General features: G+C 40.2%; 1 protein-coding gene across 1 annotated transcript in view; it reads right to left on the minus strand.

Moving 5' to 3' along the window:
- Positions 1-8,181, minus strand: part of htra4 (HtrA serine peptidase 4) — a 30,740-nt gene extending 22,559 nt beyond the window's left edge. The window contains exon 1 of the mRNA XM_050051506.1: positions 7,758-8,181. Within this exon, the coding sequence (XP_049907463.1) occupies positions 7,758-8,181 (424 nt within the window). The remainder of the gene's footprint in view (positions 1-7,757) is intronic.
- Between the last annotated feature and the right edge of the window lie 3,500 nt (positions 8,182-11,681).

Raw genomic sequence — 11,681 nt, forward strand, 5'->3', positions numbered from 1 at the left:
GTTTACAAGCACAAGAGTTCAGCGAGCCACCGAAGGACCGCCCTGCAGATTTACTATTGGTTCTGCAACGTAGGGAGTTTTTTTAAACTCTGAAATTGTATCCGCCCATCTGAACACAAAATCAGGGAGAAAGTCATCAGTCTTTAGTTAAGCAAAGCGTCTAAAGACTGACTTGTGAGTCTAGCTAGGACCCAACACCCCCTTTAAAAATGAGTTACAGCTGTATCTCAGTCGCTGAATGACAGGCGCAAGAGGGATCAACTCCAGTGGTGTACACAGAATGAAGGACACTTCAGGCTATTTGCCACACAAGCAAGATCGTTTCTTTTTTTCCCCATCCTAGTTTGTTTTTGAATTGGTGAGCATGCTGAGCAACTCTGCTGTACGCACCATAGTCTGGTGCTGCTGATTTGGGACTACAACACCCCATCTCTGAATACGAGGTTGTGTCTGGCTTATTTTAGCACAAAGGCTGATAGCTTCAGTACAGGACTTTGGTTTAGGTATCATAACACACCTTTTTTTCTCTTCTATTCTATCCAAAAATAATATAATGCAACATACTTATCAGTGTTTTAAGACATAAATAGTGCAGTTCAGTTTTTTTACTTTCACGGTTGAAAAATATAAAGATTGTTCACACCTCAGATTACAGTGACATACTGCATGTCAAGAGCAAAATTACTTATGAACAGTAAGTTGCTCATGCAACTGTTTGATTTTTTTGTAGATAGCACCAGGCACGTGCACAGATAGACCCCAAGTGGTGCTCAAGCACCTGCCCTTTTGCCCTCTGACTAGATAAGTGCCTTTTAAAAAAAACCAACAATTTTATAGTTTAGTTTTTAAATTTGGCCCATGACATCAATTCCTAATTAAAAGTGTGCTGTATGCCTGACAACTGCATTTGAGTCAAGTCCCTGCCCCTTCCTCTTCAACTTCACTTGTGCCAGCCGCATGCAAATCACTGCAGAGCAGCATCACGTCTCCCTCATCTGCTGTCATGGACAGCCAGGTAACAATAGTGTTTGCCCTAAGTCTCGGCATTGGTTGTCACTGCTGTGAAATGAAACCACTATCAAAATGTCTCAATACAGCCAGTCTAACTTAGGCAATTACCCACCATTGACAACAAGCAAGCCTGGCGTAAAACAACAGCATCTCCCTACAGCTCTCTGCCAGATTTGTTTTCACCAACTGCCCAGTGTGAGCAGAGACAGATGGTGAATTGCTTTCCCACTTACACATCTTTTTAAACCAAAATTCAACTTGATAAAAAAGTTTATGTCTCCCACGTCGTGTCTCTGATAATTAATTTAAACAAAAATGACATGCAGTTTGGGGCTGCGCTGTGTAAAGAGTGCCGAGGAGTGCAGGGCTGCTCGGTTCTGTTCTCTGGGATTCTTAAACAATATTTAAATCTGTTTTAGAGGATAATTATAAGATTTAGTACGTGACTGTTTTTAAAAGAAAGGAGGAGAAGAGAGTGAGGAGAGAAGGGAACAAATTGAGAAAGGATTAGAGAATAAAGAGAGGAGAGGAGAGGAGAGGAGAGGAGAGGAGAGGAGAGGAGAGCACTTAGCCTAATTGCTGCAGATGAACATAAGCCTACCATGCAGTTTGGAGGGTAGACTGGTTGGTTGGTTTATTATTTTATTAATTCAGAGAACAGCATGTTTCAATTTTGTGTAAAGATTTGTTGATTGTGATGATTATTTATTTTATAGAGCCCTAAAGTGTGCACAATGTGGCACTGTTTTCTTTGTTGTTGCATGATTTAAATAAATAATTAATGTAAAAAGTGAATGGGTATGTGTAGCAGCTGCTTAGTGTTTAAAGTATAGATATTTAGACACCTTATACGTAAGCTAGACAGAAATTGCACTAACTGTTACTGTGCACAAATGTTCTGTGAGTGCTTAGGCCTTAAGCTCAGGAGAACCTCTGTGACGAGATGTCCCGCTCTTCCCAACTAGAAAAAGAAATGTGGATTTTTACATACATCCCTTACAGCTTTAATCAAATCAAATCAACTTTATTTATATGGCACTTTTCATACAACAGTAACACAAAGTGCCTCACAGAGGTTAAAAACAACAAAGATCCAAAACAGAAAACAAAAAGAAAAGAGAAAACCCAACCCTCCCACCCAACAAAAAGCTATTTAGCTCATAAAATTGAGTTAGTAGCTAGGTAAGAATGATCTAAACAGAGACATAAAATGCATCAAAACTAAAACCTATAGGCTAACTAAAATAACAAAAGATAAAGGTTAAATGAAATAAGAACGTAAAAAGAGGAAGGGTAAGAATATAAAAAATAAATAAAAAATAGATAATAGATGGATAAATCGGTTATAAGAGGAATTTAAAATAGATAAATAAAGAGATCAGTTAAAAGCCTGATTAAAAAGACGAGTCTTGAGCCTCTTTTTAAAAACATCAACAGTATCTGCAGCTCTGAGGTTCTCCGGCAGGCTGTTCCACAGTCGGGGGCCATAATAATTAAATGCCGCCTCCCCGTGTGTTTTAGTCCTAACTTGTGGTATGGTTAAAAGGCCGGTGCCGGAGGACCTCAGGGTCCGCGAGGGTTGATATGGTAAAAGCAGGTCAGATAAATTAGAAGGCCCAAGACCGTTAAGACATTTAAAAACTAATAAAAGAACCTTAAAATCGATCCTGAAGCGCACGGGGAGCCAATGCAGCAATTTTAAAACTGGTGTAATGTGCTCCCGCCCTCTGGTCCTCGTCAGCACTCGTGCAGCTGAATTCTGTAATAATTGTAGATTTGAGATACTCTTTTTGGGAAGACCAGAGAGCAGGGCATTACAATAATCTAACCTACAGGAGATAAAAGCATGCATCAGCACCTCCGTGCTGGCCTGAGAGAGAAACGGGCGGACTCTGGCTATATTCTTAAGATGGTAGAAACCTGCCTTTGTTATGTTTTTAATATGTGGAATAAAACAGAGCTCAGAGTCAAAAATCACACCCAGATTTTTTACAGATTGTGTTGGTTTAAAATCCTGTAGTTTTGGTAAAAGTTTCTCTCTCTGGCCTTCAGGACCAATGACTAAAACCTCTGTTTTGTCCTGGTTGAGCTGCAGGAAATTCGCTGCCATCCATGACTTTATATCTAAAATGCAGTTAAAAAGGGCATCAATTGGCCCTGTGTCATCAGGAGACACGGCGATGTACAGTTGCGTATCATCAGCATAACTATGAAAGCTGATGCCGTGCCTCCTGATGACGTCCCCCAGAGGAAGCATGTAGAGATTAAAAAGAGTTGGACCTAAAATTGACCCCTGGGGGACCCCACACTTTATCTCATGGGTTCCTGAGGAACATGTATCCATACTTACAAAGAAGTGTCGATCAGTAAGGTAAGAGACGAACCAGTTAAAAACAGTACCAGAGAGGCCGACCAGGTGCCTCAGTCTATTTAATAAAATGTGATGGTCTACTGTATCGAAGGCGGCGGTTAGATCCAGTAGTACCAAGACTGTGAGTTTATGGTTATCTAAATTGCACCTGATGTCGTTTAAAATCTTTAAAAGGGCTGTCTCGGTACTGTGGTTCATCCTAAAACCAGACTGATACTTCTCTAAAGTGTTATTTGTATTTAAAAAATCATTTACTTGGTTAAAAACCAGTTTTTCTAAAATTTTGCTTAAAAATGGTAAGTTGGATACAGGTCGATAATTATTAAGAATGTTGGGGTCTAAATTGCTCTTCTTCAGAAGGGGCCTCACCACCGCCGTTTTCAAGGAGGCCGGGAAGACACCTGTCTGAAGAGAGCAATTCACCATGTACAGTAGCTGTTCCTCAAAGAATCCATAAAATGTTTTAAAAAATGGTGTGGGAATTGGGTCTAAAAGGCAGGTTGTGGGCTTTACTTGGGAGAAAACTCGACCAAGTGTCCTCGCATCAACCAGGGCAAAACTCTCCAGTGTTTCCTCAGGTAAAAGCAATGATCCAGGTGTGTCGACAGTTAAAATCTGTTGCGATAAGAGACTGGATCTGATGTCATTGATTTTACTTCTGAAGTGGTCTGCAAAGTCCTCACAAAGGGCATTGGTTGTTGTCTTAGGTGATCTGTTAAAATTACTGTTTGTTAAAATATCAATTGTGGAGAAGAGGAATTTGGGATTGTTTTTATTGTCAGAGATTAGTTTTTTGAAGTGGGAAATTCTTGCCTGTTTGACTGCGTTATTGTAGGTTTTGAGATGTTGACGTAATATTTCGTAGTGGACTGTTAGGTTTGATTTTCTCCATCTTCTCTCAGCACTCCTGCAGTATCTTTTCAGTTGTTTGATTTCCTGATTTCTCCACGGGGGTGTAGGTTTTGTTCTAATTGTTTTGATTAAAAGTGGAGCCACTGAGTCCAGCGTTGACTTGAGTTTGTTGTTAAAATTGTCCACAATAAAATCACAGGGTGCTGGTAAAATCTCTGCAGGAGTGCTCTGTAAAATCTGGATAAAATTTGCAGCCACTTCAGAAGTTAGGTAGCGTTTCCTCACTGTTCTCACTTTATCCATCAGCTATCTCAGTTCACTTTAATCACATCACAAAATTTCTTTTCAGACAGACTGCTACGACTTGTAACCAGGATTTATTAAAAGAACATTTTTCTGTTTCTTATTTATTCTATATTTTATGGCCGCCTCTACATTATATGTCTGTGAGCTTTTGCATAGATGTTTGTATAGGAAAGCATTGGGAGGTCTGATGGGTATTGAATATTCTCTCCTCTGTGGACAACTATGATAAGAAAGTGCACATTATAAAAATGGATAGAACAAGATAGGAAAATGAAAAGGATATATTTACACAGCAGTGATATGCAGGGGCCTCCTCAGGGGGATATCATTGAAGAATCATTGAGAGAATTTGTGACTGCATTTTGTCTTGTTGCTCTTGTGAGCATGAATATGCAGAACATTGGAGGCACACTATATCAAGCTTTTTGGGAAGACATTTTCCAGATATGTTTCCTTTTCAAGAGTCTTGTGCAGTCTCCAGAATGAAGAATGGAGCCTCTAAAGTCATATTAAAGAAGAATGGTGATGATGAGTGGGGATTTTGGAGTGACACACACCAGGGAAATAAAAACAAAACCTGACTATATTTTAAACCTTAATTTGTTCAGTAAATGTATATGGAGCACAGTGACTCTCCTTTTAGCAACATAGTTGCTTCTGTCCTGAATGTGGGATATTTGGGATTTATATCAGTGGCTCTGGATCTATTCAGCTTCTGTACCCAGTGGCACCCTCAGAATTTTTTTTATAGGGGTGGCCAGATGGAGTCACCAAAAATCTTAGGGTGGCACACCAAAACCAAAAGCCATTACTGAACTTCAGAAATTCTATTGTGCTGCTATATTATATAGGCAGGTTGAAAGCTATGTCAATATGAGAGTCAAGAAATCACACACTTGATATACTTTATTTTCTTATTTTACAGTTAATGCTCCCATTGGCTCCTGTCAGGCTTGGGCTCGGTACACCCACTAGTGGGTACTCGTAGATATGAATCAAGATTCTGTTACTGATTTACATATTTGAAAATGTTTTCAGAAACATATTGTAGTGTACTGTTTAGCTGTAAAATGAGGAAGTTTGTGACCCAACCGAAATGTTGGAAATAGTCAACCAGAGTACCAAGCACTGCCCAGTACGGCTAAACAGTACACTATGATATGTTTCTGAACACATTTGAGGTGAGAAATAGGCAATGCAGTAACAGAATATTGATTCATATTGGATCAGTGCTGCCTAGTTTGACAGTTTGACTGCAGTTTACCAGCTGCCGGTTCACACCAATGCATTCTCGGAACCCATCGGCTGTATTTGGTGTCTGACTTCCGGCAGACGGTGATACAGCCTCTGGGGGCAGACCTCCGATTTTTTGGCATTCCAGTTTGATTTGGACGGAGGAGGCGAATTTCAGTTTCTGACTTCCGTTTTTATATAAGTAAGTATGCTGAACCATTGTGATGGATTCAGAGTTTGCAGTGACACCAATTATGTTCCGCCTCATTAGTTCATCTCACGGACTGTTTAACCTGGCAACAACTGCAGCTGGCTCAAACGTGATTGGTCAATGTCACGTGGACTACAAACAGCCTACAAACGGAAACCAGGGCTCTTCAGCTCTTCTTCCGGAGGCAAGATCTCCGGGGTTTGCCTACAGACTCTACATTCACTGAATGTAGAGTCTGTATATAGAGACTAACACCAATGCAACTAGATGAGACGGTGTATCATCTCTATGTAACAAGCCCTTGAACTCCCGTTCTGATTTCCAGCTTTTCACAGGCTTATTTTGTGACTGAATATAATTAGTAGCTTCTTAAAATATTAATAAGGATATAATACTGGCTACAGTTGAATGTGTAGTAGTGATGAACCGGCGAAAAACATAAAACAAGCATCAGATAGACTGTTTTCATAAATACACCACAATGATATCAAAAACCAATCAGTTAATCAGTCAATGAAAATGTGTGTGTGTGTGTGTGTGTGTGTGTGTGTGTGTGTGTGTGTGTGTGTGTGTGTGGGGAGGCATAAGCTGCAGCAGTGATCCACTGTCTAACACAACACAACAACACAGGACAGAAACAGAGGGCTCAGCAGGGATGGAGCACCTGCCACAGCAAGAGAACATGCCGTCTGCAGTCACTTTGACTTGACCAGCAGACTTCACTACAAGCCAATTGACTGTTGAAACAGGTGATGTGCTTAAAATTCTAAAACCATCCGTCAGCGATTTGGCCAGCTGAGTTGCAGGTGACACCATCAGGCGGCCTGAGTTAAGCTCAGACCGGCCAGTTCACGCCTCTGCAACTTTTCTGTGCAACGTTCTAAAATGGTTTCATCTTGTCGCGAATCTCTGGTCTGAACTGGGCTTTAGAAGCATTACAAGGCAAGAGTAGGCAGAGGAATATGACTTTTTATTTATTTTTTATAAGTTATCCATCTCATTCAGTGCTGTGTGAATATGATGACAGTTTCAACAAATATATGATTTTTTTTGAATTTTTTATAAAAGTGACCAATTACAGCTTTAAAGGCAGCAATTTCTGCCTCCAATTATTTTCAATTATTTTCATGAGGGGGGCCAGTGGGGGCCAAGCAATTGTATCAGGTGGCCATAGCCCCCCTGGCCACCTTCTGGGTGCGCCACTGACAGGTGAAAACAGCTCTGCTTTCCTGCTGTGAGTTAGATGAGAAGTTTGATACTACTTTAATTATCTGTGTAGTAAGACTACAGCCTGCACTGGGAACAGCTTTCCTGACTCAGTCCTAGGGTACCAAAATCCACATAACAACACCTTTAAAGCTCACTATCTGACACTTAAAATGTGCTTTGGTAGCCTACCGAGGTTTGATACATTGCTATAATAACCTTATCCTCAGTTATTATTATTATTAGTATTATTATCATTATCATTATTATCATTATCATTATCATTATTATTATTATCATTATTATTATTATTATTATTATTATTATTATTATTATTACATTGGGCCAATTATTTGTAGAAGTAGGCTAGTAGAAGCAAAAGCAACAGTACCCTTACGTAATTGTAACATTTTATATGTAGCTAGGCTATATACCTATACCTATATTGATCATAAACTAATCAAACAGCCTACTGATTCAAACAGCAAACTAATAATGTCATCTTAAATAACTTAGAACAGGTAAAAACATTCATATTATTCAAAGGAAAGAAGTTAAACCACTCACCTGAGTCACACCAACCTCTCTGGATCAAAATGACCATGGGGGCCTCATCGAGCTCGGCTCTCCTGTTCTCGGCTCTCAGACGGCAGATGCTGGGGTAAGTCCTGCCATCGCTGCCGCACACCGGGCCGGAGGAGGCGCACACGCAGGAGCTGTGGATCCCATCGAGCTTCCCCGGGACAGACTCGCACAGCAGCCCGTCACCGCAGGAGAGGCCTCCACCGCTCAGATCCCCGCAGGCGTCCCCCTCCCCGGCCGCGCACACCACGCAGCAGCCGCATCCATCCTTCACCTGGCCGTAGTAACAGGCCTGCGGCGGGGCTGGGCACTGGGAGGCATCGCAAACCTGCGGGCAACTTTGTCTTTTTCTCAGCACAACAGCATGAACTGCAGAGGTGAGGAGAGTGAAATAAACCACGAGCTTCATCCTGGCTGAAAATCTATTCACAGCAGGCTTCCTCTTGTCAACTCTGTAGGTGTAGCTATGATGTCCCTCTACACGTGTCCATACTGATCAAGTTCTTCCAGGTACACCCCACACCACCTCCACCTCCACGCAATAACATCTCACAACCTATAGAACAGGTTAAGTGCAATTAATTATCTTCTAGTAGCAACATGCCGGTCCTGGGTGGATTCTCTGCCATGTTCCTGTATGCTGTATGGAATGCAATTGCATCAGAATTTATGATACATTTTTATGTTGAGACCCAGGGTATGAACTGTCTCCTCGTGCCTCTCATGGAGACAAAATGATATATGATGATAGGTGGAGCCTAGGTTTTCTTTTTACTGTGTGGTTTACAATCAAAGAACTGGCATTAAGTGCTGAGGTGAACCTGGGGGCCAACACTGTCACATTCTCAGTAGGCCTAATTGACATTTATGGTCCCAGTGCAGATGGTGTTTTATTGTATTCTTCATAAATATGTGAAAAACATATTATTGGAGTTGTCATGGCATGTCAATTAAAATCACTTTATTTATAACCATAGAATACAATATTATGTAGGCTTATATCACGTTTCCCATCAACCCTGCGCTGTACTTACACTGGACAGGTTCAATTAGTATTAGTTTTTCTACTTTTCTCCTATTGATTCTTTATAACAATGCATATTATAAACATAAATGAGTATACCTCTCCTGGCACAGCAATTAACACCTGAATACAAGTGAATTACAGACAAATCATATAGAACAACTAAGCTACCAAACACACACACACACACACACACACACACACACACACACACACCATACAATGGTAAAAATCCATATTATACCATTTCAAGATACTTCAGAGCTTAATTGATTATTATTTCTCATAATAACCATGAATCAAATGTAAAAGTGGTCACTTGTAATGGCAAACCATGAGAATTATCATCTGACCTGGCTCTGCATTTCCTGCCAGTTCTGCAGAGCGTTTTTTCCTCTTTCAGCTCATTGTTTTGGTTTTGCAGCTCACAACTTCACTTTCACCACTCTCTTCAACATCGTTTCCAGCCATGGCATGCCGCTGTTTTTACCCCAAAGATTTTGACTGACCCATTGTACGCTACCTGCTCAGCATCACACAACAGACAGACACAGGTAGGAACTAGCTGGTGAACACAGTAGAGCATTTTGCTGCTAAAGAGCCAGATATTTCCCTCAGGAGTTGATGGAAAACAAAAATGAGCTAGAAGAGGGAGGATATCAAGTTTTACACTCATCAGGTTGCCAGAAACACAGCTTCAAACATATGCTAATAAAATCTTGACATGAAGCCACAGCTGTGGTTGTCATGTTGTGGTCACATTAACAACAGGAAAAAGTCTCATATAATTGAAATACTGAAATATTGAAATACATATCACCAGATGAGAATGTGATGAATTATTTTACATTTGGATTAAATAAAGAATGGGGCTGAATTTCAGAAATACTGGGTTTTTTTCAAGAATATATCCTACTGATAATTAGCATCTAACTGAATGTAATATCAAACAAGCATTGGAGCATATATTTACAATTGCTAATTACCCAATTATGATGATGCCTTACATGGATTTTTTTTTCCTCCATTGGTTTTTCTGTCACAACTTATAACCCATTTATTCAGGTACACTCTCAATTCTTCTTTATACTTTACATTTACTTAAGATCTGAGATCTTCAAATGATGGAGGGTCCTTTCTAAAGCCTTTTTTGTGAAACCTTAAGTACTTATTAGTTTTTGGAATTTTCATGTTTTGAAAATGGTCAGTTGTAGTTGTCAACAGGGTTTCCTCAAACCTTTCTCTCTCACACTTTATTTTTCTTTTTTGTACTTTGCTTGCACTTGAGATATAAGTCAGCTTCTTCAAAAGATGCCAGCTTCATTCTACTCTACTCAGCCCCTGATTGTCTTTGTTTGGGCTTTTAGATGCTATAATTAACTGTCTGCTCTTGTTATGACTGAGAGAATAGCTATCTATTGATCAGAGGCTGGTATCTCTCTCACCTTAATTACACCTGTTGGAGGGTATTGCCTTCGTTTGATCCACTGATGGAAAGTATTTACTAACTCTAACTTGATAAACTCTGTGATGCATCCATGTCATTTTAAGGGGCTTCTCTAAAAAATCCAATGCAACCTCTGATCATATCGTACAGATTGGTAATGCAGATAGACACTAAAATCTAAACCCTACCAAAATTAATTTAGGAGCTAGAGCTTGTATAACATCCCTGAATGTTTCTTTGAATAAGAGAACACAGAACTGAAACAATCGTTGGCTATGTTAATTTTTCATGTGTAACATTAATCTTTGATGTTATGATAAGGAAGAGAGGGGTAAAAAAAGAGAGAGCGAAAGACTGTTCACAGTTGTATAAGCTATCCTTATGTGCTTGATTCACCTACCTGCTTTAGCCTGATAAGACCATCTAGATGACATGAGCTGCACATTGTGTTTGGCTCTCCATATCAGTCTGGATTCGATACTGCCCCAAACACTTTCCAGAAATCAAAATCCAGTTGGGGCTAATTAGGGATTCACACCGTAGTTGACAATGTAAGCAACCAATCAGGGACAATGTTGTAGTTGATGATATAAAATGCATGCTGCAGTTTGCAGAAAAGTAACAGCGTTTTTTGAAGCAACAAACAATAACTCTAATGTTAGAGTTGACACAGCAATAAGTGAAGTTATTGAAAATTGAGTCAATAACAACAATTACTGTAAACAAGAACAAGACTAAGCGCTGGCAGTGTTTCTCAGGGGAAAAGATGCTTTTGACGTTCTCCCAGCTGGATTTGGCAAAAGCTATCAACCGGCTCCATTGGTGATACAGTTGTTCCAGGTGTTACGCTGATTGACCGAAGGAGTTTGTCTGTCAAGGCAAGTATCCCGCTCATTGAAAGTGTTTGGAGCGGCACCAACTCGAGACTGATAAAGAGAGCAAAACAGAATGGTTTAGGATTGGGTAATATCACAAAATTAAGTTTCAATCTGATACCAAGTATTTCATGGCCAGATTTCACCAATAGCGATAGCGATTTTAAAAATGCAACATTAACCAATGCTGAGGATCTGATCTGACTAAAATATTAATTTACAAGACTACTATCAGGATATTGCTTGTCTGAGCCTCTCTGAACAGACTCTGTCAGTGAGCTCTATTTCTGTATCAGAGGTCTGGATGCTGAGGCATTTCTCTCCTCCTCTCGTCTCTTTTGTTGCAGGTCCAACTTCTCTTTTATGTTATTAGGGGCCGGGCAGCCTAAGCTGCCAGGACCCTATTGTTATCCTGCATGTTCTTCTTCTTTCTTCTTCTTCCAAGGAAATCCTACTTCCCATGCGCGAAAAATCACCAAACTTTGCACAAAGGTCCAGTCCCATGCCAGATTGCCTCAGCTGCAAAAACAGGCCAATAGTCCTGATGGTGGCGCTACAGCAAG

This window comes from Epinephelus moara, chromosome 8 (assembly GCF_006386435.1).
Source record: "Epinephelus moara isolate mb chromosome 8, YSFRI_EMoa_1.0, whole genome shotgun sequence".
Taxonomy (NCBI): Eukaryota; Metazoa; Chordata; class Actinopteri; order Perciformes; family Serranidae; genus Epinephelus; species Epinephelus moara.